The following is a 22,578-nucleotide window of genomic DNA, read 5'->3' on the forward strand; positions in this document are numbered from 1 at the left end:
GGTGGTGATGAGGTGGATTGGGAACAGCTGAGGAGATCTGGCTGAGGGAGAGACTGCTGAGAGTGGAGAGAGTGCGGGGTCAGTACTCAGATGAGGGCTCCCTCTGGTGGTCAGATGTGGTGCCTGAAGGGGGAATCCTGACAAAATTGACTGGAGGTTTGTTGATTTTTTTTCCATCTTTTCATTAAACCTGGCCGCATTTTGACTGGATCTGCCTAAAATCTTTTTTTTCTCCAATCTCAGCTCATACTTGTCTTACTATAATGCTTTTGGATACATTACTCAGAAAAGACTTGTATTTAGAGTGAATGTAGATTTTTTCTCTTACCACTTCATACTTACACAATATACCAAACTGTTCGTCACAAGCATTGAACATTGAGATTTGTTCAACCTCTAATGATTTTGAGAACTTATAAGAAATATGATCCAGTTTGCACTGTCTTTGCCTCGCACAATATCAACACATATATGTGAATATTTTGTTATTTCTATAAAAATATTTTTTCTGTAATTGACAAGAATAAAGTTAGTGATTGTTGGCTTTTATGGTTTGACCTCAGGATTTTCTTCCCAAAAACATCATGCCAACAGTGACCCTTACTACAACAGCCACAGAAGAATTCAAAAAGACACAATAGTAACCAACCATTTTTATTTGTAGAGTCGATCCCTACTTTAATTAGACCTATGGCTCCATTCCCACTGCTATGTTTGGTTATGATTTGCTTATCACCCAAGATTTTCCATTGAGGACTCACTTTGACCTGCATGGAAACTCACCTAAACTTTGTTAAATACCAAACGACAAACTCGGATTTGCTTGATGACATGGGTCTTTGTTTACTTGCAAATGAACTCTAGTGAGGTTCACCCTAGTTTGCATGCATAGAGACTCTCCAGGTAACAAAGAACAGAGGCAAACCCAAAGAGAATACATAATGTAAGTATTGAACTTTATGATTAGAGAAACAAAACAAGAATCTAATGAAGTAAAAAAAGTCAGAAAATATTTTTTGTTGTTGTTCATGCTTTAGTCTCATTCTAGTCAGAGTTCACTTTGGACTTAAAGAATGCAAATGAGCAACTATAAGAAATGCCTGATTTTTCCACCTCAGTCTTTGCACCTGAGAGCGTCTTGTGTGTGAAAGCAGACCAAACAATATTAAATTGTCAACTTTCTCAACACGTCCATTGAGACTGAGTCCACAGGACAAATCCAGTGGTGACACGATCACACTTCATCAAGCAGTCCATTCACTGTTCAGCAACTAACATCCTCTTGCTCCAACAGCCTGAAATTTCCCTTTGGCCAACTCAGGATAACTAATTAGAGAAAAAACACACTGCAGCGACTCAAGAAGTCTCAAGGGAGCCAACTTTGAATCACCAAGAGCAATTTTCTTTACATCCGTCTTGCTTGTTTCTGTGATTGATCTTTTCTTCTTGCCAGAAAGCACAAGGAGGATTAGGACACTTTCATCATTCCATAGCTGCCCCTGTAGAATCTTTCCTGTGTCCTATCATCGCTAAGTTGCTGTCATTTTTACACTCATCAATTACTGCCCTGTTTAATTAGCTTGCATTTGCTCCGACCGCTCTCCATCCTTGCATCAGCCAAAGCATCAGCTGGCTTTGTTTTGTTTGTTTTTTCCCACTTGATCCTATTGTTTTTGGCCTCTTGCCCCACTGCAGTCTTTTTCCTTTTCTAATATTTGTCAATTATTTTTTCTCTGCATGTCATTTCAAAGTTTCCACTCTTTCTGTCATCAAAATGGGGGGATTTATGAATCACTCTCCACTCTTCAACTTCTGCTTTTTTGTTGGCTATGTCTTTGCTTTCGCAGTTTCTGTCTTCTAATGCTTTTGAAGTTTACATTTTTTCTAGTTGCTAGAACTTTTATGGCAGTTAAGAGTTTGTGCTTAGATGTCTGTAATCACTACTAACCTAAACCTCAAAATAAAACAACAAATTTCACAAAAACTTAAATAAGAAATGATCTGCTAAAGCTGAATCCTTAAACATCTGCATCTCCATCCTGAATCCCCCCCCCAGAAACAAGGGTAAATCCCTTGATCATTAGTTTGACCCAGTCACCATTTTTATTTATTTTTTAACCACAACAAAACAGCTTTATTTATAGAGCACTTGAATATTCTGTGATATGCAATGATAAAAACAGGGGAAAAAAATAATATGAAAGCCGTACATGAAGTCTCCTAAGATATGCATTAAATGGTTTCAAAGTTACATTATTACTATCAAACAAGATACAGACATTCCATAATCAATGAAATAGAGCACGTTGCAATGCAGAAAATACATTCAACTGTGTTATTTTAAAGCCAAGAGGAAAACAAGAAGGGTTTTCAAAGATGGTTAACCCTTTAACACCAAAGATGTCGCCGACAAGGCTTAAACACACAATCTTTAACATACTGTAACTTTTCAACCGTTAAAGCGATCAATGTTATTCTAGCAGATTCTGAAGGAGAAAAGCGGCTCTGGCTGTTATTCTCCTTCAGAATCTGCCGGAATTGCATTGATGGCGTTAACAGTTGAAAAGTTACAGAAAATCAAAGAACATCAACACTGGACCCCCAGTGTTAAAGGGTTAAAGACCCACTCAGATGGAAATTGTGTTTTTGGTGTTTTTAACTTGTTTGGTTGAAGGATTTTGTACACACTTCACCATCCCTGTTTTTTTAGACTATTAGGAAAACAAACAGAAGTGAAGTAATGTTTTTTTATTTCATTTATTTATTTTGGACAGTTTTGTTTATCCTTAATGATGAAGAGGCAATAATAAAATCATAAAACAATAAAACTTGACAGTTTCGCATTTGATACTTTGTTTCGTTAGACATTAGAAATAAAATGGCGATGCTGTCGCAGTCTATCTTCTGAATTTGCCTGTAAAAAAAGTGACTTGTTAACTGAGGGTTGGCGATCACCTGACATGCTAAGTGGTTTATGCTGCAGTACCATCTGGGAAATAGTTGATCAAAACAGTTTTATAAATGACAGACAGTTTTGAAAATGACTTGGCAGGCGTTTGCTGAATCATCTTTCACACACTGCCTTCAGCTGCTCACTAGAAGTTAAGCCAGCTGGCAGAATTAAAAGGGTTTTGAAGTTAGCCAAAAAACAAAGCAAAGCAAAAAATATATATAATAGAAAGGTTTTAGACTTGAAACTGTCAACGTGTATACCAATCTTTTTGGCAGCTTAGTATTATTTAAGCTAACAAAGCAGTCTCTCTGCTGTTCAAAGAGATTACAACTCAGAGATGGGAAACATAACTTCCCACATGATTGTCAACTTCTTAGTTGAGAGATACGTTTTGAAAAAGATGTTTGGATGACCGGGAAACCTTTTTTAAAGTGAATTTGCATGGTTTTAGGCACAATAAAAAGTCTGCTGAGGAAAGACAAAACTTCATGAGAAGAAAGCAGACCAGAGTTAAAGTTCATTAACTGCTATTAATTACCTTTGATTGGTTTTTACACTCTGGCCAATCTTGACTCAGTGAGATCAATTTCTCTACTCAGAACCTGAGACAGCACAAAGGAGGTCACACTTTCCCCACCTCTGATTGTCAAATTAATTTTATTTCTGCGCATGTTGCAGCAATTTTTGTTTCAGTGTTCCATCTTTTCTCATTATACAGTCAAAGACGGTTGTCTGTCTGTGAATGTTTGCATTTATTCAGGTCATGCTGTCACAGAATCTCCGCTCTTCCCTGTAGCTTGACTTTTGAAGCTCATCTAGAAGACAGGAGCAGCAAAACATTTTCTGGAAGAATCCAGTAGCTCTAAAGCGTCATACACACCGAGCATTTGATTGCGTGTTTAGCTCATGGTGTTCATCACTTTCTGACCCATCTTTCGAGGTGGTCTCGGTTAGTTTCCAATCAGACTGAACCAAAACGGCCACCGTAGCCAGTAGTCACATGATGTAAACAAAGTAGAAATGAAGCAACAGGAAAAAAATGGTCCAACTCCTTACTTGTTAGAATGTTTGTTTTAATACAGCTAAAAATGCTTCTTACAAGCTTTTCTGTGTCTCCTTACGTGGCATGCGCCTCCCGCTGCTGTGACATCGTCCCATAAGCCACATTGTAGTTCTTTAACAGAATTAATGCTATAACACCACAACAATGAGACAGCAATTCATTGAAATATGGTTGGATGGATGTAGGCTTAACATGATACATACCTCTTCACACTGTTTTCCCAACAATCTGTCATAAACACTTGTTATCCTATCTTCATAGCCGTCTTCTTAACAATCTTGCATCCACCATGCATCCAGTAGAACTAAGGTCACGATTTGTTAGACCAACAGTTGTTGTAGTAACTTATTTTAATTCAAAATTCTTTCTATTCTGAAAGATACATTTTCATTATGTAAAGCAATATTTAATCTAAAGCAATAATATTTCGTATTGATATTTACTTTAATATAGTGGTTTAGTTTTATTTATTTTCTCAAGAAGACTTCTTGATCTTCAGGCTGTATTCTTAAAGTAGCTCATCTTCTTGTAATAATTTGACAGCAAGTTTTAAGATGTTTAACTTACATATGGCTTCATAGGCTGCAAACATTTTCTCATTATGACTTGATGTAGCTCATAAAGATCATTTACATTAGGATCTATGTGATGCTAGTGTGTTTCTGTTTGGCTTGCTTGTTCGCTGTATATGCTTCTGTCTGCAGAACAAAAATCACATTTAAAGGTGAGACGTTGTGCTGTGAGACAGATCTGGCTGATTAGGGCCGTCTTTTATTGTTTTGTCTTTGCATAGCAGGGGATTCTCTCGGATTCAGAAGAAAGAACTGAGCAGTTGATGAACACAGGCTGTATTTCAGTGTGAAGACTAGTGGGAGTCAGTTTTTGATGTTGCCGGAGCTGCTTGTTCATGCTGGGGAGAAAACACACTGTGTCTGTCTTGCTTGTTGTAGGATGTGTCAAAATGCGTGTTGTGAAATCAGAATACGTAAAACACAACTTTGGTTTTTAGCTTCCTAAGTGGATTTGATCTGAGGGAACTGGTTTCAGAGGAGGTCAGATTCCTCCTTTTTGTTCCCTTTAAAGGCAAACACATAGTTGGACCATTTATATGCACATCAGATGTCTAATTATCATCAGATTTTTGTTGTTATCAGAGCAACATATAGGAAATTTAAAGACAAATTGTTTCCACTTAATAATTGGCACCTTGATTTCTTGTATTTTGTATATAGAGCAAGATGTACTGCTGACATATCTATAGACCACAGTAGAACTTTGCTCATCAACTTGTTTAATTATTGCAAAGTTTAGAAATGAGAGATCCAGATTCAGAGTTTTCAGTTTTCATTCATCATAACTTCCATTCAGCTTTTATTCTACAGGGAGGCTTAAATGAGAGGAGAATTTCAAAATGGTGTAATGTCACAGCTCCCTGGTGGATATCAGGCTTTGGAAAAGTCGACAAACTCTCACAAGATTATGAAGTTGAACAGATCTCTGCTGCCTCTAGCCCTTTTTGAAATGGGAAATCGAGCTCTTACAAGTTGTCTTTGAGGTTATGTCCAATTAAGCAAATGGGAAACTGTGTGACCCTCTTTCTGTCCAAGCTGACAGGAAACACAGAATTTAGAGGAAACGTCATGCAGCTTTAATTCTATTTGACTGTAAGCATTCCACCCATGAGTCAGTCAGAAACACAGAAAACTTTAGATTTTAATATGATGTTCATTTATAAGTACCATTTATTTAGACTAAATATCATAACAGATCCTCTTATACTGGGTGAAAAAATGATGATATGTTGGATGAAATACCCATTTCATCAACCATTTTTCTTTGCTTAAACAAAAGAAAAGAAAAAAAATCTTGTCTGATTGTGTTTTTACTCTGCAGAAATATGCTTCTAGTATGGGCTTTAAAAGACCCGCGAGCTCAAGAGCTTTACTCATTTCTGTGCACTGCTAAAGCTTCTAATATTCCAAATTTTTTTGGACTAAAAGGCACAATATCAACCAACAGGTCTATTTTCAATCATAAAATGCAACAGATAAGAAGGCGACATTAAGCAAAACAACGCAGTGAAAACTAATTCTGGGAGGCTCCTGACTGTAGCTGTAATGCTCCAACAGTTCATCTGGCTTTGTAGTTTACTAAAATCATAGTGACTGATTTTAAGTTAAAGAGCATAACCAGAATCAACTTAAAAGAAGCAGCAGATTGCAAGGCACAAGCTGGTAAAACTAAAGAATTTTAATTATGTTTTAATATGAGTGTGACGATTAATTGACTTAATCGACGATCAATTTATATTCCTACCATCCAACCAGATTGATCTCTTTGAGGCATCTTGTTAATCAAACCGATCTATACAGTTATAAAATTGTTTCAAAATAAAATAAATCAATAATGTAAATATTGGAAAATACCTTTTTGATTGAGGCATGTTTTAGTTAAATGTAAAAATGACTAAATGCCTTCACAGTGGACAACACACATGTGACGGCAGCGAAAAATGAATCAACCATCATTACAGTCCAACGTGTGGAAACACTTTGAATTTAGCAAAGACGTGTGACCAAACAGTGTGGTTGAATGTTCTCAAAATGTTCATTTTGTGTTATTTTGATGTGGAAAAGCAACAGTGGGCTGAACTCTATGAAACTAAAATGTGAATGGATTTGACATTAGTTCTTGTTTACTTGTTTGTTTGTACACCTATTTAATTTACACTTGATTGTCTTGCAAGAAAAACAAGGAATCTAGAAAACTCCACCTGCACTGTTCATTACCAGGTATTTATCTCTGAGTCACACTGGTTGAATTTTTGACTGAAGATATCCTGGATTGATTTTAGGTAAATCGCATTGCCGTTAAAAGGAATTATTTCACCCTAAATTTCAAATAATTGTCCTTTTATATAACGTGTGCATTTCTCAACATAAAGCCGTTTTTGCCATTTGTGTTCTGAAGAGCATGAGGAAAGCCCTACAGTGGGAAGACAGCCGAAAATGAGCCCAGGCACTTTCACAAGGACTGGTGGGAAAATGATGAGAGATTTGAGTCAGTGAGGAAGCTGGGAAGGGGGGCTGAGAGATGGAGAGTGTTGATGAACGAACAGATGAGATGAAGGAAAAGGGTCGGGGAGAGGCAAAGAAGAGAAATGCAAAGAGAAGGAAGATAAAGATGTTTGCCGTCTTTGAGCGACATGTGAACAGAGAGAAAAAGCGAGGTGACTGGAAAGTGAATGCAAACTGTGAGAGGAGGTAACGGGCTAATCAAGACGACAAAGAGCTCCTGTAACCACTCTGAAGGTCTGGCCTTGCAAAACGCTCGCAGGAAGACGGCCAATCTTGCACCTTGTGTGCATCTTTAAGTGTGCGTGAGAGGAGAAGATAGAGTGTAGCTTTCAGCCCCTTATCAGAGACATTCTTATTGATTACCATGATGACTGCTGTTCGACTTTCTCCCTGTGATGAATGGGCTTAAGACCCGCATCCTCTCAGACTGTCGAACTGACACACAAACACACTTTTGTTTTGCCATATTTCAACCTAAAGGAAAAGGAAAAATAGAAAAGAAGCAAAGCCAATTAACTTTTTTTTAATGTATTGTCGGTGATTCACATCAGAGGTTTAAATAGGCTGCCGTGGAAAGAGGCTTGTTTTCTACGTGACTACACAGCTGCACAATGAAAGCAGTTGGGAACTATGCAAAAAAAAAAAAAAAAAGTAGTTTGGAGGACCCCAAAACTCCTAAATAATTACAGCTAAACACTTGGCTGCGTGCTTGTGAAACGAGTGCTGGTGTCCCACAGAGCTATAGTGCTTCAGTTGTTCCGCTTTGGCATTAATCATGCTCATTAAAGCGCCTCCTGAGAAATCGATCTCCTGAACAATTAAAGTGGAACCGAAATAATGGAAAGATTCAATAACTATAAAACATCGGGAACGTGTGCGGTAAAATGGAAGCTCAGAAATATTACAACGCATTGATTAGCTGCTACAACGCTGTTTTTTATTATTTATGATGCGTCATTGTGTGGAGCCGTGCGGGCTGGGTGGAAGGACTGCCGAGGATCAGATGTAATAGAAGGAGCTGACAGGGCTTTGTTTTGTTGCGTGACTCTTCGTGCCTCTCTCAGCTACAATATGATCTAATCTTTTTTGTTTTGTTTGCAGCAAATTTTGTTGTTTATAGCCCTGCATTGGAGAAGGAGGACTGCACTGTGGCCTGATTTTTTTTTTTAAATAAATCTCTTTAACCAAGAGGGAAGGGAGTTGGCTTTTTTTAAAGCATGTCACTGTAAAATACCTCCCAGATATCACCGTATGGAGGAAGCCTTATTCTGTTGGAGAACTGAGGCTTGCAAATGACTTAGATTTTGGTTCAAAATCTAAAAAAAGATGTAGGAGTTTTTGAACAGGATGGGCATATGCTTAATTAATGAGTAGTTTTGCAAATGTTTTGTCTTGTTATAGAGCCACAAAAACAAAATCATCTTTCCCTGATGTAAAATTAAAGATCCACTCCAATGAAAGTCTTGTGGCATTCATTTGATGATGGAGGACATATGTTAAGAAAATTAAACTCAAAATGTTATTTTGAGTATTTCTTTATTCAAATTGTTGTGAAACAAAGGTTGTTTAAAAAAAAATGTATTTTTCATGTAAAAAATATGCTGGGCAGGCGACAAGCTCCCACCCTCAATTCTCATGCATTCACTTGCAGACAAAGATATCCATGAACGTCTTCATTTCTGAGTTGGAATCTGGCTCAAAACTGTGTGGCTGGATAGCTCTAATATTGCTCTCCATTTTTATTGCAGTGATAATTTTGGTTTGGGGTTGTGAGGACTGTAAGCTAGCAGGAGAGAGTGTAAACAGATGGTTAGCAGCTTGCTCCATGCCAAAGGTTGCACCCACAACTGAGAGGTGAACTATTGCTGCTCTGCAGAAACTATGTTTTAAAAATGGCACAGGTTTTTAGATTTTTGGCTCAAAATGACATGATCATAATTAAAAGACCACTGGGAATGCTTCTTAAATGGCTTGGAGTGGGACTTTAAGAAAATAAAAAGGCATACCTGTAATTAAATATAATTAAAACATTTTTTTAATAGAAATGGTTGAATAAGGGAACGTATTTTTTTCCCTTATAGCTGGTTAATTTAATGTTTTAGCTTTGGCTGACAGATAGACAATCAAAACTTTTTAATTTAATTTCTTGGTTTCTGTGTAAACACCTGATAAAGAATCAGATATTTTCTTCCGTTATAATCATGAATCCTCATTTGTGGTCTGGGAATGCTTGCTGACTTTTTGTAATATCACTTTCCTCCTCTTCATGCTCCCCTGCATTGATTGATTTTATATCATTATGTAAAATCAGATACTTTGCTGAAAGCTGCTAACACAACAACTCAACATCAGATGGTGTCATGTTCGGCAAAAAAAAAGAAAAAAACGTTGTTAATCCAGAGCAGCTGTTTGTGGTACAGAATGTCCAATGTTAAAGGGAACTCTCTGAATGTATTGAGCTGGCCGTTAAAGTGCTCAAGCGGGATCTTTTAGAGTTTCTGTTCTACCACTCCTTAATTTTCTCCACTTTGATGGGTCTCATTTCTTACAGATCCATTTAGAAGGACATTTGTGACCTTGCTCTGGCTTTAAGTGGATCGGTCAAGTCCTGACTCAAAGCCGCTGGTTGTATAACAGCAGATAAACTGCTTCCACAATGAATGGTATGTGATTTAAAGGCACAACAACGCGAATGCACGAGCAGACAGCGGGGCGACTGAGGCGACTCATGGCCTCGTCAGCATCGGTCAGGATCACAGCCATTTAGAACACGCTCAGAGACTGCTGCTGCTTTCTATATAAACCACTTTTGCTGTTGGAGTGAATGCCTCTCACCTCTGCTCACTGTCGCAGCCCCTAATAAGTGCCTGCACAGGTATTCACACGGTCACACTGCATGCAAAGAAGTACATCCTCTTAGGCATGCAACAATTGGAATTCACACAGTGATTTCTGGTGTGGACAGCACGCAGCTGAGGGAGTGACACATACACACTCGAGCGGGCATAATATCATTATTCAGGAGACAGCTGGCTTGTCGAGCAGAACGTGTCCTTGTCTCAACTGTTTGGAGTCAGCAGGACGGTCACGCACACACAAATAGACACACCTTTGCACACGTACCACAACATTTCCATTCTCCTCTGTCTAACGTCGTACATTTCGCGTGTCGTTTCTCTTTTTGAATGTGTAAACACGGCAAAACATCCCGTTAACATTTGGATGAATGTTTCATGAGCAGAATTAGCTTATGCAGACTCCCATCACTTATCATCAGATATATAATGATTGGAAATTTCTTTGACCCTAAAGATTATTCAAGGCTGCTGCTATGGTAACTCATGATATTCTCTTGGCAGCAAGACGAGATAAATTGCTTCCTTCCCTTTTATTATTTTATTTAATATATATATATTAAAAAAAATGAAAATACAAAAATAAATAATTTATTGACTAAAAACTGACAGATAAGAATTGTTAAACATGGTGGAGGTGGTATACTGATTTGAACTAGCTTTGCTTGGACATTACAGTTCACTAAAACTGATGCCAGCTTCTTAATTTAACTCTGAAGATTTGAACAGAAATGCAGAAAATGAAAGTGCAGTAAAAGTCAGTACACGGACCCTCATAAGTTAGGACACAGAACCTGTCACTCCAAAGCTAATCATTCATTATCACTTGTTGTATTTCTTCTGCTGTTTGTGCTGACTGCTTGTAATGCAAATTAAGGTAAAATAAACTGTGGAGAAATATTTTCGGAACGATAAAGTTCGCCCAGCACTTAACCACCTCCTTGAAATTGCACAACTGTCAGAGAATAAAACACAAAGCTACCGCCTGCAGCATTGCTGTGAAAGAAGGGAAGTAGTTTAAAGAAAAAGCATAATAATATTACATTCACCTGCTTTTCTTAAAGAAAGTATAAAACGCTTTTATGCTCCGGTGCTCATTCAAACACTTTCATATAATTATACAATACAAAAAAACAAGGTAGAAGGTTGGGAGTTTAAAGTGATTCGTAATTAACTCTTACTGTATTTTAAGCAATTAACTTCACACAGAAACGAGAAGCAGGTTTAAACATGAGGTTACAGAAAGAGAAGGTGCTGAAAAAGACGTCGGTCATTAATTAACTTTTGTTGATTATTGAAAGAAATTAAATTTGACATGATGCTTGTTCATTTTGCAATAGTCTGCTTTGCTGCTGAATTTTTTACTTCAATAAGTGATAAACATGTTAAAGCAGTTTCTACTGGAGAGTGAGTTTTCCCAAATCCATCATTGAACAAAACGTTTTTGTTTAAAGTGCTTCTCTGACCATAAAAATCAGTTTTTTTTAGTTGTTTTTTTTTTAGCCTTTTACAACTTCAGTTAACAATGGCCTTTATTTTAAGGCATAATGTAAATCAGAGAATAAAAATATACATACATTAAACTATCACGACATAGCTAGGAAAAATCTTAAATAAAACTTCAAGCTTTTTTCCTAAACATAAATGCAAATTTCTGTGTTTCTGAAAGGTTTTGTTTAAAATGGTAATGGTGACATTGTAAAACGCCATAAAGAGGCTTCCTTTTTAGCCATTTGTTAACATATTTGTTCATAGTATCATTTCTACTGCAGTGGATGTGTTAAGAAAAACCTTGTTGCTGTTTTTTTGCTACTCACTCCTGAGGTGCTCACTGTGAATCAGGCCAAAGTTTGACTGAAATAATGATAAAAACAAATTTCTCATCGGTCAAACTTTTACTGTGATTTCACAATTGATTGTATATGAGAACTGGATGGAGTAAGTGTGATGTCACAGATAGAAAATGACTTATTCGGCTTCAATGAAATGAAGTCAGTTCAGTCGCCATCTTTTCGCAATACGGATGCTGACATGTTGGAGCCAGACGTTGCCAGTAAGCAATGATTGGTCCGAGTCGGCTATGGCAACCACTCTCACCAGTAAGGAGCAAGCTTGTTGGAAGTCTCGATAACTACCATTTGATAGCGGTCTCGGGGGAATCTCTCAATCAAACATTTGAAACTTTTGAAGTATTCTTTCATCGAGGCATCTGATTGATTAGTTTATAATTTGAATATCTTGCAATAAAGACAAATATCCTGAAAAAAATTGAATTAAACTTGTTAACCAAGCCATCAGAGGAAGAATGATTATTCTGACACCTATACTCACTGAGTAATAACTGTTTATTTCTCAATAGAAATCTATAGGATTTTGGCTTCTTCCTATTTTGAATGCGAGGGGGTGGAGTCACATAGTCCAGTTCTCATATACAGTGCATGAATTTTTAGCTAAATGAACATAGAGTGGATGATGTTATCTTGTGCTTTTATATTCAAATGAAGGCTTCTGAAATTCTTATTATATAATAAAAAACTTCATTAAATGCTGGAGTTTTTTTTTTATTTGTCTAAAATAATCACTTATAAAATGTGTTCAGCTGTTTAAGGTCGCAATTTCAAAATTAGTTCTTTTTTTTTGCATAAAATAATCCAACATACAAAACCATTTACATAACAACAAAAGGAAGCATGTGAATTAATTTTCAGTGGATGTTTTGAAGATGCAGTTCAGGGGAAAAGGTCAATAATAAAGAGCGCCAGGATGAGAAAGTCCGACTGATGGCTAAATCTCTTTATACATAAATTGTATAAGAGTTTTATTTTACTTCCTGGATTTCCTCGACCGTTGATCCTTTTTCTTTGTATTTCCTTCATATTGTTTCCTGCCTTTTCTTTCCCAGTCCTTTTCTTCATCTTAACACAGTTGGGCCTGAGCTGCTCCAACACCAATTATCCTGTGTCAAATCCATGCATGTCAGCCTCCTGATTCCTAATCATCTCTTCTCTCTTTCATCTACAAATCCTTTGTTCCTCCCTCCTCCCCCTGTTCCTTTTCCTGTAACCTTTTCTTCTTTACTCCTCATCTGACCCAGCCCCTCCGTCTGCTCCATGTAAACACGCCGTATTATCATTGCCCTTTCTTCCATTTATTCCTGTCACATATTTACCGCTTCCTTTGATATCTTTTTTCCGTATTTCATTTTTTTCCCCCTTCGTTTGGATCTGTCTTCGCGTTTCCCGCAGCTCTGTGAGATGAACTTTGTTGCACAAATATGTCATTTCAGTCTGGTGTTTGAACAAGCTCCCATTTCACTTTTCAGCAGTGTAGTGTTACAAGCTCAGAGCTGCTGATGCTGCTTTCCACTCGCAGTTCTTTACGCTCTTGTCTTATCCTACACTTCTCATCGCTCCAGGGTTTTTTAGACTAAATGACTTCAAATACGTCTGTGTATTGACAGGAACAGATCGGTGTGTCCTTGACTCGGGGGAACAGATGATGGATAGATGAACGTTTATGTTTTGATACTTTTTTTCTGTACTCTGGTACAAACACAATCTTCTTGTTCATCTTTTGAAAGCCCTTTCTTGTAAAAATTTGTCATTTTTATCTTCAGTCCAAACATTAAATCAGACTAAATTCCCAGAATGCAACTTCCAGTGAAGGATTGGTCCTAATGATAAAAACAAATTGTGTGCAGCTGCTGTGTTTTTCTTTGTTCTTCTGTCAACAAGACTACATCACAGCTACTGAACATGTTTCTGCAGTTTTCTCATTAATAAAACACTTAATGAATAAACAGTTTTATTTGAAAGAACCTTTACATTAAAGATAAATCTAATAAACAATGTAGCGTCTTAAATATTAAGAGTTTTAAGATCAGCGTGAGTGATGCTGGAAGCACCATCCCTGCTTCTGGTGCTTCAAGTTTCTTTTACAAACCTCACAAAACTGCTTGACAGGCTACTGTTTTGATTTGAGTAAAGAATGAAAATAAAAACCTTTTTTTATTTTGACACATACACAGATAGAGAAAAATGTGAGAAAAATGAGAGAACTAATATCTGACTTTTGTGCAGTGTATGGCAAGCCCTCCATATATTATTCACATGGAAATAAATATTAATACTTATAATCTGGTATGTTGTGTGCTATGATGTTGTTCATGTTTGCTGCTCCCGGAAACCGTGCCAGCAGATAAAAACAAAAGTTTTTAAACCCAAACTGAAATTCTGCATTCATTACAGTAATATTATGACGTTGAAAATGTTGTTTACAAAAGCAACTCATCAATGTACTGTGAAGCAGACAAGAAGAAGGAGAAACTGATGAAGTGAAAAAAAAAATGAAAAGAAAGCCCTGATTCCTATTTGCATATATTGTTATGGGAGCCGTGCTGCTGAAACTACATTGTTTCTATATTCAATTTAAATGCTTGGGCTCCACAATTGAGATTTTTTTAGATTGTGATTAAAATGTTGCCCTGCGACAGACTGGCGACCTGTCCAGGGTAAACCCTGCCTTCGCTCTTCAGTAGCCGGGTTAGGCTTCGGCACCCCCGCGACCCCGAAAGGGAAAAAGCGGCCAAGAAGATGGATGGATTAAAATGTTATGTTCATTTTTGGGGGTTTTGTTGATAATAGTTTCTGCAGACTATGCCTTGACTTAAAGTCCCACTGAGATCATCTTGTAGTCTATTTAAAACGTTTTCCCAGTGGTCTTATATTAATGATTATGCTGATTTTAGCCAGAATCAAAAAGCCTGTCTCGTTCTGAACATAGTTTTTGTAGAGCATTAGTAGTTCATTAGATTTTTTTCCTCACAGTTGTGGGCAGGACTTTTCGCAAGGAGCAACCCGGCCCATAACCGAGCCATGTGTTTACATGCTCTTGCTAGCTTACAACCCCTCACACCAACTGTACAGATTCAACAAAAGGGTGACCAATATTGGAGATATCCAGGTTGACAGTTTTGAGGCAGATTCCAGCTCAGGCGAAGAAAACAAAGTTTTACATGAATCTAATCGTCTGCAAGTGGAATCATCAGAATGGAGTAGAAAAGGGAGATTGTGGTCTGCTCTGCATATTTTTGACATAACCAATAAACTCTTTACCAAATGGCATGTTTTCCTTCAATTCCTGATTCACAATTTGAATAAAGAAAAGCTAAGCTTGGCTCGAAACAGTCAAAGATCTACTAAATTTGATCTTCAGGAAATGTTTCTCACACTGAGTTGTATTCAAGCCAAGAATTTGTGTGTCAAGTTAAGCAGTTAGTTTCGTTCTCCCAGTGAACATATTCACAGTGAGAGGTGATGTTGCAATCAGTGGCTGGTTGTGTAGAGACTTGACCACATTTCAGCCCACAGAAAAAAATGTTGCGTGGCCTTTGTTGGATTTTTTTATTTTATTTTCTCATGCGTTCTCTGGATTTTGAACTCCCTGTATCTTTGCAATTCATGAAGTTTCTTTACAGACTCAGTATTTCTCTTTTTCTTTTTTTTTTTTGCAGGTCTGAGTGTGGGAAGTGAATATGTCAGCTGGTGTTTTAAAAAAGCATCGGTCAGCTGTTTCTGTAGCTCACTGTACTGTTAAAATTATTTTTTTCAGGGGCATGTTTATTTCATCATATGTTTAAGTAACATCAGTTGAGTCTTTAGTTTCAGTGCATCTGCAAAAGAAACAGCTTGAACCTCTTTTAGAGAAAATCTCCCACCAACCGATGTTTTATTCTGGGTTATAGTTATGTGAAGTACAAACATCACTTTTTTTAACATAGAAATCATTACAATAAAATTCAATAAATCACATTTGACCCCCCCGTGTCCCCATCTAAAGGTTTGCATATGCAAAGGTGTGTTTGTTGTGACTGTTGTAGCAGGAAGGCAGTGATGAGGAGGGAGATAGGGCGAGGGAAATAGGGGGAGGGGTTTGTTTATCTCTGTTGTGTTATTTTTTTTCCTGGTAACTGCGCCCCCTAATCCCTCACTAAAAGACAGGGGGGAGAAAAAAAAGGAAGAAGCTGGAAGCATACAGGGGAACAGTGGAGGGGGAGAGACGGGGACAGAGGATGAGAGACGGGGGGTGATGGGAAGCAGCGCGAGCAGCGGCCAAAGCGCCGGAGAACAACGCGGCAGAGGAGGGCGGGATGGACAGACACACAGACGGATAGAGGCAGAGCGCGTGTCAGACCGCCGCTCGTCACCCAAACAATGAACGGGCTGTGGTCGCTGCCGGCAACACATCGTCACGGCAACCGTAGCCAGAGGGGTGCGCACTGAGTGGGAATGGCAGAGAAATAGACGGATGGGGGGGTTATGTAGAAAGAAAGATGGTGTTCCTCCCCAGTGTGTGGACCTTTCCTTGTTTGTTCTGTGTGCTCGATCATGTGCGTCTCTGTGTGGCTGATGTGTATTAGTGGACCGCTGTCTGACTCCATGATCTTCTGTAACCATCTAGGTGAATACAAGAAGGATGAGCTGCTGGAGGCGGCAAGGTGAGTACCAGACTGTGCATGCTCTTTGTTTTCATTTCTCTCATCTCCTGTTTGGCATCTTTGTTTCCCTTCTTCCAACCTGATTAAACCTCATGTGCATGTTTCTCCCATCAAATTTGTTGGCTGACTCATCTCCTACCTAGCTTACTTTTTTTCGTCTCCCCAACCTTTATTGCCATTCCTCTTTCCCTTATGTTCTTGCCAAATTCTTCTTTTTTATCTTTGATTTCTTTTATGACTCTTTCTGTTTTCTTGTCATTTTTGCTCTTTGGATTGAAATGTTTATACTTATAGACACTTAGCTCCCACACTGGTCAGGTATTTCAGATCCAGAGAGCTAAGCACTTGCAGGTCACAGACACACACACATTTAGGAGGGATGCTGGCAGTGCATGTGGGCTGTGTTTGTGTGTTTCCGTCTCCTGCATGTGGAAGCGGAATAGCTCTCATTTTGGGATTGGATGTGGGCGGTCGAGAGCTCGGTGCCTCGGTCTCCCCTCCCCTCTCTGTTCCAGCTACACATGGAAATACGCACATAAGGAAGCAGCTGGCTTCGCCTAGAAATACCCCTGTGTATTATGGGGTGGTTTGGCTGTTTAAGTGCAAACTATGGACCCAATGTGGGAGTCTCGCAGCTGAGCCACTGACAGCCTTAACACAAGTCATTGTAAGAGATTGTCTTCTATCTATTAAAAATTATATAGTAAAATAGGAAAAAATAGTAATGTTTAAAGGTAAGGAAAACCTTTATCTGTCTGAGATTATATTTGTATATGCAAAAAGCTATTGAAAAACTTTATTGACACAAAGCAATCAATTATTTACCTGAACAGCTCTGACATCAGTTTTAAGTAGTTTTTTCCCTTCCCCTTCTCTTGTAAGACTGTGGAACAAATACAACCTAGAAATCCTTTTTTATTCTAAAACATATCTTGATAAATCAAGCAGAAACTGAAAAATTGACTGTATAAGAAAGCTGGACTGTATGACCCCTCCCCCTTTCCTTCCGAACAGGAAGTACCTACTGGCTTCAAGAAGCCAAAATCCCATAGACTTTTATTGGTAAACAGCAATTATTCAGGCATTATATCTGTCAGAACAACCTTTCTTCCTCTGATATGTTTTTCAGCTTGTTTTTGCTAATTCTCTTTTTTTGATGATTTTTTTTTTCTGTCGTGCAAGTTATTCAAGTTATAAACTGACCAATCAGTTGCCTTAGTGAAAGCTTGTGGTGCCTGCTGGCCCCCATTATGAACATTTAACCCTTGTGCTATCCTTGGTATGTTGACATTGGGAGTGGGGTCATCTGGACCCCACAAGACAGTGCACTGAACTTTTTTTTTTTTTCCAATGATTTTTGATGTTCACTGGTGTCTGTATCAGACAAGAAATCCTGTCCACTTTCATCCACATTTATGGATAACACTTCAATGTAAGGCTTGGGTCATCTGGACCCCATAAGCTATCACAAGGGTTAAAATGTTTGATTGACAGATTCCCCTGAGTGGTAGAGTTGTGGCCTTCCAACAAGCTCACTACTGATTGTTGAATCAGTGAATTGTCTCTGACTAATCACAACATCTGGCTCCAACATAGTGGTGCCCATATTTGAAAAAAAAAAATGGCAACTGAATTGACTTCAGGTAGTACCGGTGATTATTATTTTCTGTGGGTGACGTCACAGTCACTTGGTCCAATTTTGTTATAGTCAATTTTCCTAGCCCAATCTAGTCGCTATTAAGTGCTGTTAAGGACAGGGCAGATTTAGTCACTTCTGTTGTCAGTCTTCACAGTTGTTCTGTTTTAGAATGAAACATTTTCTCTGTAGTTTAAAGCATACCCAGTTGATGAGCATTTTTTCCAAACTTAGAAAATGTCATCAAGGATTTTAGAGAGCTTGTTTTTGGTGCATGTGTTCAATCGGAAAGGGAAAAAAAAAAAAAACTAATCTACAGGAATGTTGTTATTTTCAAAGGGAGAGACTAAATTTTGTTGCACCACGTCCACTTACAGCCAACATATTAACACCAACATGTCTTCTTTACTGTCACACTCTGTAAGGGAGAATTTTTGCAGCTTTTTTATGCTGCAGAACACAGAAACTCAAAATTCTCTTTTGTAAACAAACACATTTTAGAAACGACTTAAACATTTTTCTATTCTAGGCTAAACTTGGGGGTACACAGCATGCAGTGGGAGAAAACACAGAAAAATGACCATTATATGACACAAGCACTGCAGTGTTTAAAGTCAGACCTCAAACACAGTTTAATTTTTGCTAAATATTTAATGCTGATGCATTGAGGCTTCATGCTTGTAAGTCTCTACGGAATTCATCAAATTTAAACACCAGGTGTTTAAGACCATCTTTTTTATTACTTTTATTTTTAGGTCATGCTTTATAAACTCATGCAATTTAAGGACTGTATTATTTCTAATGGATGTAGCAGTAAGTCTCCAACTCACTCTGTTTAGCTTTAGAGAAAACCTCAGCTGGCTCTGCTGAAAGACCTCAACCTGTCTGAGTGGTTACTATTCATTCATTCATTCATCTTCTTGACCGCTTTTTCCCTTTTGGGGTCGCGGGGGTGCCGGTGCCTTACCCGGCTACTGATAGGCGAAGGCAGGGTTTACCCTGGACAGGTCGCCAGTCTGTCGCAGGGCGAGTGGTGACTAATGAATAGTAAAATCTCTAATTGAGTTGTACCAGATAAGGAAGTACATCCAACTTGATGGATAATGGAGGAATTCCCAACAGCATTTCAGGAACTTCCCTTTTGCAGAGTATATCAACTTATGTTGTGGAGCTTTTAAAAAACGTAATTAGTTGCAGAACAAGTTAAAAAAAAAAAAGCAATAGATTGAAACTGTACATTTGTCATCTACAAATTCTTCCCCGAAAGAATCTCTCCTAACAAAGAAGGACTACAAAAATGCTGCAAATGAAGGATTTTGTTGGACTCCGTGGCTGAAACAGACACTGGTCAAAGAGTAGAGAGGCAAAACAAAGGTTAGACATGTCAAAGACAAATTGATTAAAGAGCTTTAAATGCCTCGTACAAGTCACAGGCTGGAAAATCCCACAGCTGCTCAAAATATTGACTAAGTTCTTTGCTGGATGACCCCATTAACGTTACTTAAAGTCATTTGATCAACTGATAATATTGATCTGTGTCTTTTGATCTGACTAGTATAATTGTAAAAACTCTTTAAAAGCAGTAAACACGGTTTCATTTCTTGATAATTCCAATCATTTTAAATGACTATAAAACTTGAAAGGAGGAAAATTAGAAGTGAAAAGGTTAAAACCAATACACAAAAAAGTTTTTTACTTTCCAGGGTAACTACTCAATTTTTACTCACGGAGAGCATAAACAGTTTGATTTTAGGAACATTGGTTCGTTATCAAAATAGGTAGAATTAGTGCTGATAAGGCGTTCCAGTCAGATTATGTCACAAGCCATTTGCTCTTCCACAATTAAACAAACAGATCAAAATAACTTAAAAAAATATTATTACACCTAACTACAGGTGTCGGGGTTAAAACGAGTTAAATTGAAAAGTATAATTCTTGACAAGTCCTAAAGTGGAAGTTTTAGCTAAAAAGTTTTTAATCAAGTCCTTCCCACAGTCAAACTTGTAACCCAAGACTTTCCTATTTTTTCTTTATTATATATTTACCTATTTCAATTCCTTTCTTTTATTAGACCTGCACAGCAGCTATTGATTATGGGTAAAAGTGTGAAGCAAGGTAGAAGTTCAGGATAAAGCATGAATAGAGTAGGTAAAAAGGTGCTGCAGGGCAGCAGGCATAAAAGAGCAGTTATGAGAACTTGAAAGAAAAGCAGTAAATTAGTTGAACAAAGGAGAAAAGGGACACTTAAATTTGGAATAGAGAATGGAAATGAATTTTACTTTAAAAGCAAGGGAAAACTGGGGGGAAAAAAAGGACAAGAGCAGAGAGACTCCCCAAAAGCCAGGAATATAAATGTTCGATGTGGATGGTAGTCTTTAAAAAGTAAAATAAAAACCACTAGACTGCTTCTTCCTTTTGGGGCTGTTGTGTCACTTGGGCTCTGATCAGGTAGCTTTACTGATTGGTATTTTAGTGTCCATGTCATTGTTAAGACAGAAGCTGTATGAACTGAATATACTGCACAGATTTGTTTGCTTGCTCAGCCAGATGCTGTGTGAGGATCGAGTTTAGAAGAAGTTTGCATATTTGCGATGAGAAGATATTTCTGAAGTTTGTCTTGCCTTTTCATTGCTTTTTTTCTCATCTCCTTCACTTTCTTTTTTGCTTATCCTTCATGCCGATGGATGTTTCCTGCATGATGTATGTTCTGTTCCCATTTGCAGGAGTGGAAACGAGGAGAAGCTAATGGCCTTACTTACACCACTAAATGTCAACTGTCACGCCAGCGACGGCCGCAAGGTAAGAGCCAAGTGTCGTCCACAAACAGCTCACACGCATCTTCAGAGTGACTGTGTAACTGTATGGTCATGAGTTACAAAACCGACGCACAAGTGGCTTTCATTTTTTTTTTTTTCAAGCCAGATAAGTCAAATCGTCTCTGGGTTTTGGCTGTTTGAATTAATGCATGCACTTACCAGCAGGCATGAGCTGCTTTCCTCGGCTGTTAGTCATTAAAATTAATAGAGAAAGACACAAAACCTTCAACTGAATAAATTTACACACATACCGAACAATAATGGGTGCCTGGAAACACACAAAACACTTTCAGAAACAGGCAAACTCATTGTAAATGGTGCATTTTAAATGTCTTCTTTTTTGTGTAGGAGTGGGGATTATTTTGTGCAGCAAACTTGTACTTCTGTTTAAAAAAAAAAAAAAGAGAGAGCTTTTTCTTAGGGGAAAAAACCTTGACAAGGATGACCTGCTGAATAATAAAATATTATTCATCAGCAATGAAGATGTTATGCATGAATAGCATAATTTTAATATTAAACATGCAACAAAATATTGTTTTGTTGCTTTTCTTTTGCTCACTTTGGATACACGGTTTTACAATTTCAGATGGATGAAACCGAATTAGTCAGTTTTTTAGCATTATTAGTATAATCTACACAGTGTGTGTGTGGGGTGGGGTTGTTAAAAGATATTTGCTAAAATTGTTAGAAGAGTATATAATACAATGCAAATCAAAAGAAGTTTTTTCTGCAATCTCGTTTCGTGATTTATACCATTGACATTTTTTTCTCAGTTATCTAACCACAGCTACAGATTTGAAGTTTTTTTTATGTATTTGTCTGATAGTGTTGGCAGTAATTTGAGTAATTGTTTAACATCTTGTTTGTGCTGCAAATTTGTTTTCTTTGGTTATATAAGGAAAAGTTAGACATTCGCTAATTCAACTTGTTTGTTGTTGAGTATTCAAGCATAAATAAAAAGTAATGGTCTTAAGCTTAAGTCCCAACAGCCCTTATGTGTGAAGACGGGATGTCTTTGGGGGAAAAATGGGAACGTGTACGGGGCACCCAGACGTAGACCACTCGGTGAGCTGTAGGGTGAAAATGTTTCTGCACATTTTTTTCTACCGACATGCTGCAAAGAGCAGGCCAAAGTGGGCACTTAAACAACGTGTAAGTGTAAAGCAAGTAGGTGAGACACAGGTGTGTTTTGCAGATTTTTCCTTATTTTTGGCCCCTCAAATCCTGCAGACTGTGCAAGGAGTCCATGAGCGACGTTAGCATAATAAGTGGGTAAGCCTTACATGCTTCTTGCAACCGGCTTTACTGCCAGAAATTAGGAAATTAGACAATCAGAGCGTTGTTTGTGTTGACCACTTACATGTGTCCTACAAGCACTTGTGTATCATGAGTTGTGCAGATTTCACATGTAATCAGTAAGGAGCTAGTACACACACCTTACCAAGTATTATAATGTGGCTTAAGAGCTCCTTTTGACAGGATCACTTGTGTGTCATAAGTTCTTGCATCTTACATTATCATTACAAAGACTTCCCAATACATTTCCCTCACAGACAACAATGGTACGTTCCATTTTCAACAGTTTGAGGTAGCCGTGTGTACCTCAATTTTATAGGACACACCTGCGCTCACCTTAAAGGGTAACGCAACAGGACAGCTGGAGGCTGATGCCACTCTCAGCC

At 37.9% G+C, this 22,578-nt stretch overlaps 1 protein-coding gene across 1 annotated transcript in view; it reads left to right on the forward strand.

Annotated features, from left to right (window-relative positions):
* LOC112163056 (poly [ADP-ribose] polymerase tankyrase-1) overlaps positions 1–22,578 on the forward strand; it is an 86,905-nt gene that overhangs the window by 21,142 nt on the left and 43,185 nt on the right. The window contains exons 5-6 of the mRNA XM_024299167.2: positions 16,408–16,444; positions 20,804–20,879. Coding sequence (XP_024154935.1) covers positions 16,408–16,444; positions 20,804–20,879 — 113 coding nt within the window. The remainder of the gene's footprint in view (positions 1–16,407; positions 16,445–20,803; positions 20,880–22,578) is intronic.

The sequence above is a fragment of the Oryzias melastigma genome, linkage group LG12, assembly GCF_002922805.2.
Source record: "Oryzias melastigma strain HK-1 linkage group LG12, ASM292280v2, whole genome shotgun sequence".
NCBI lineage: Eukaryota > Metazoa > Chordata > Actinopteri > Beloniformes > Adrianichthyidae > Oryzias > Oryzias melastigma.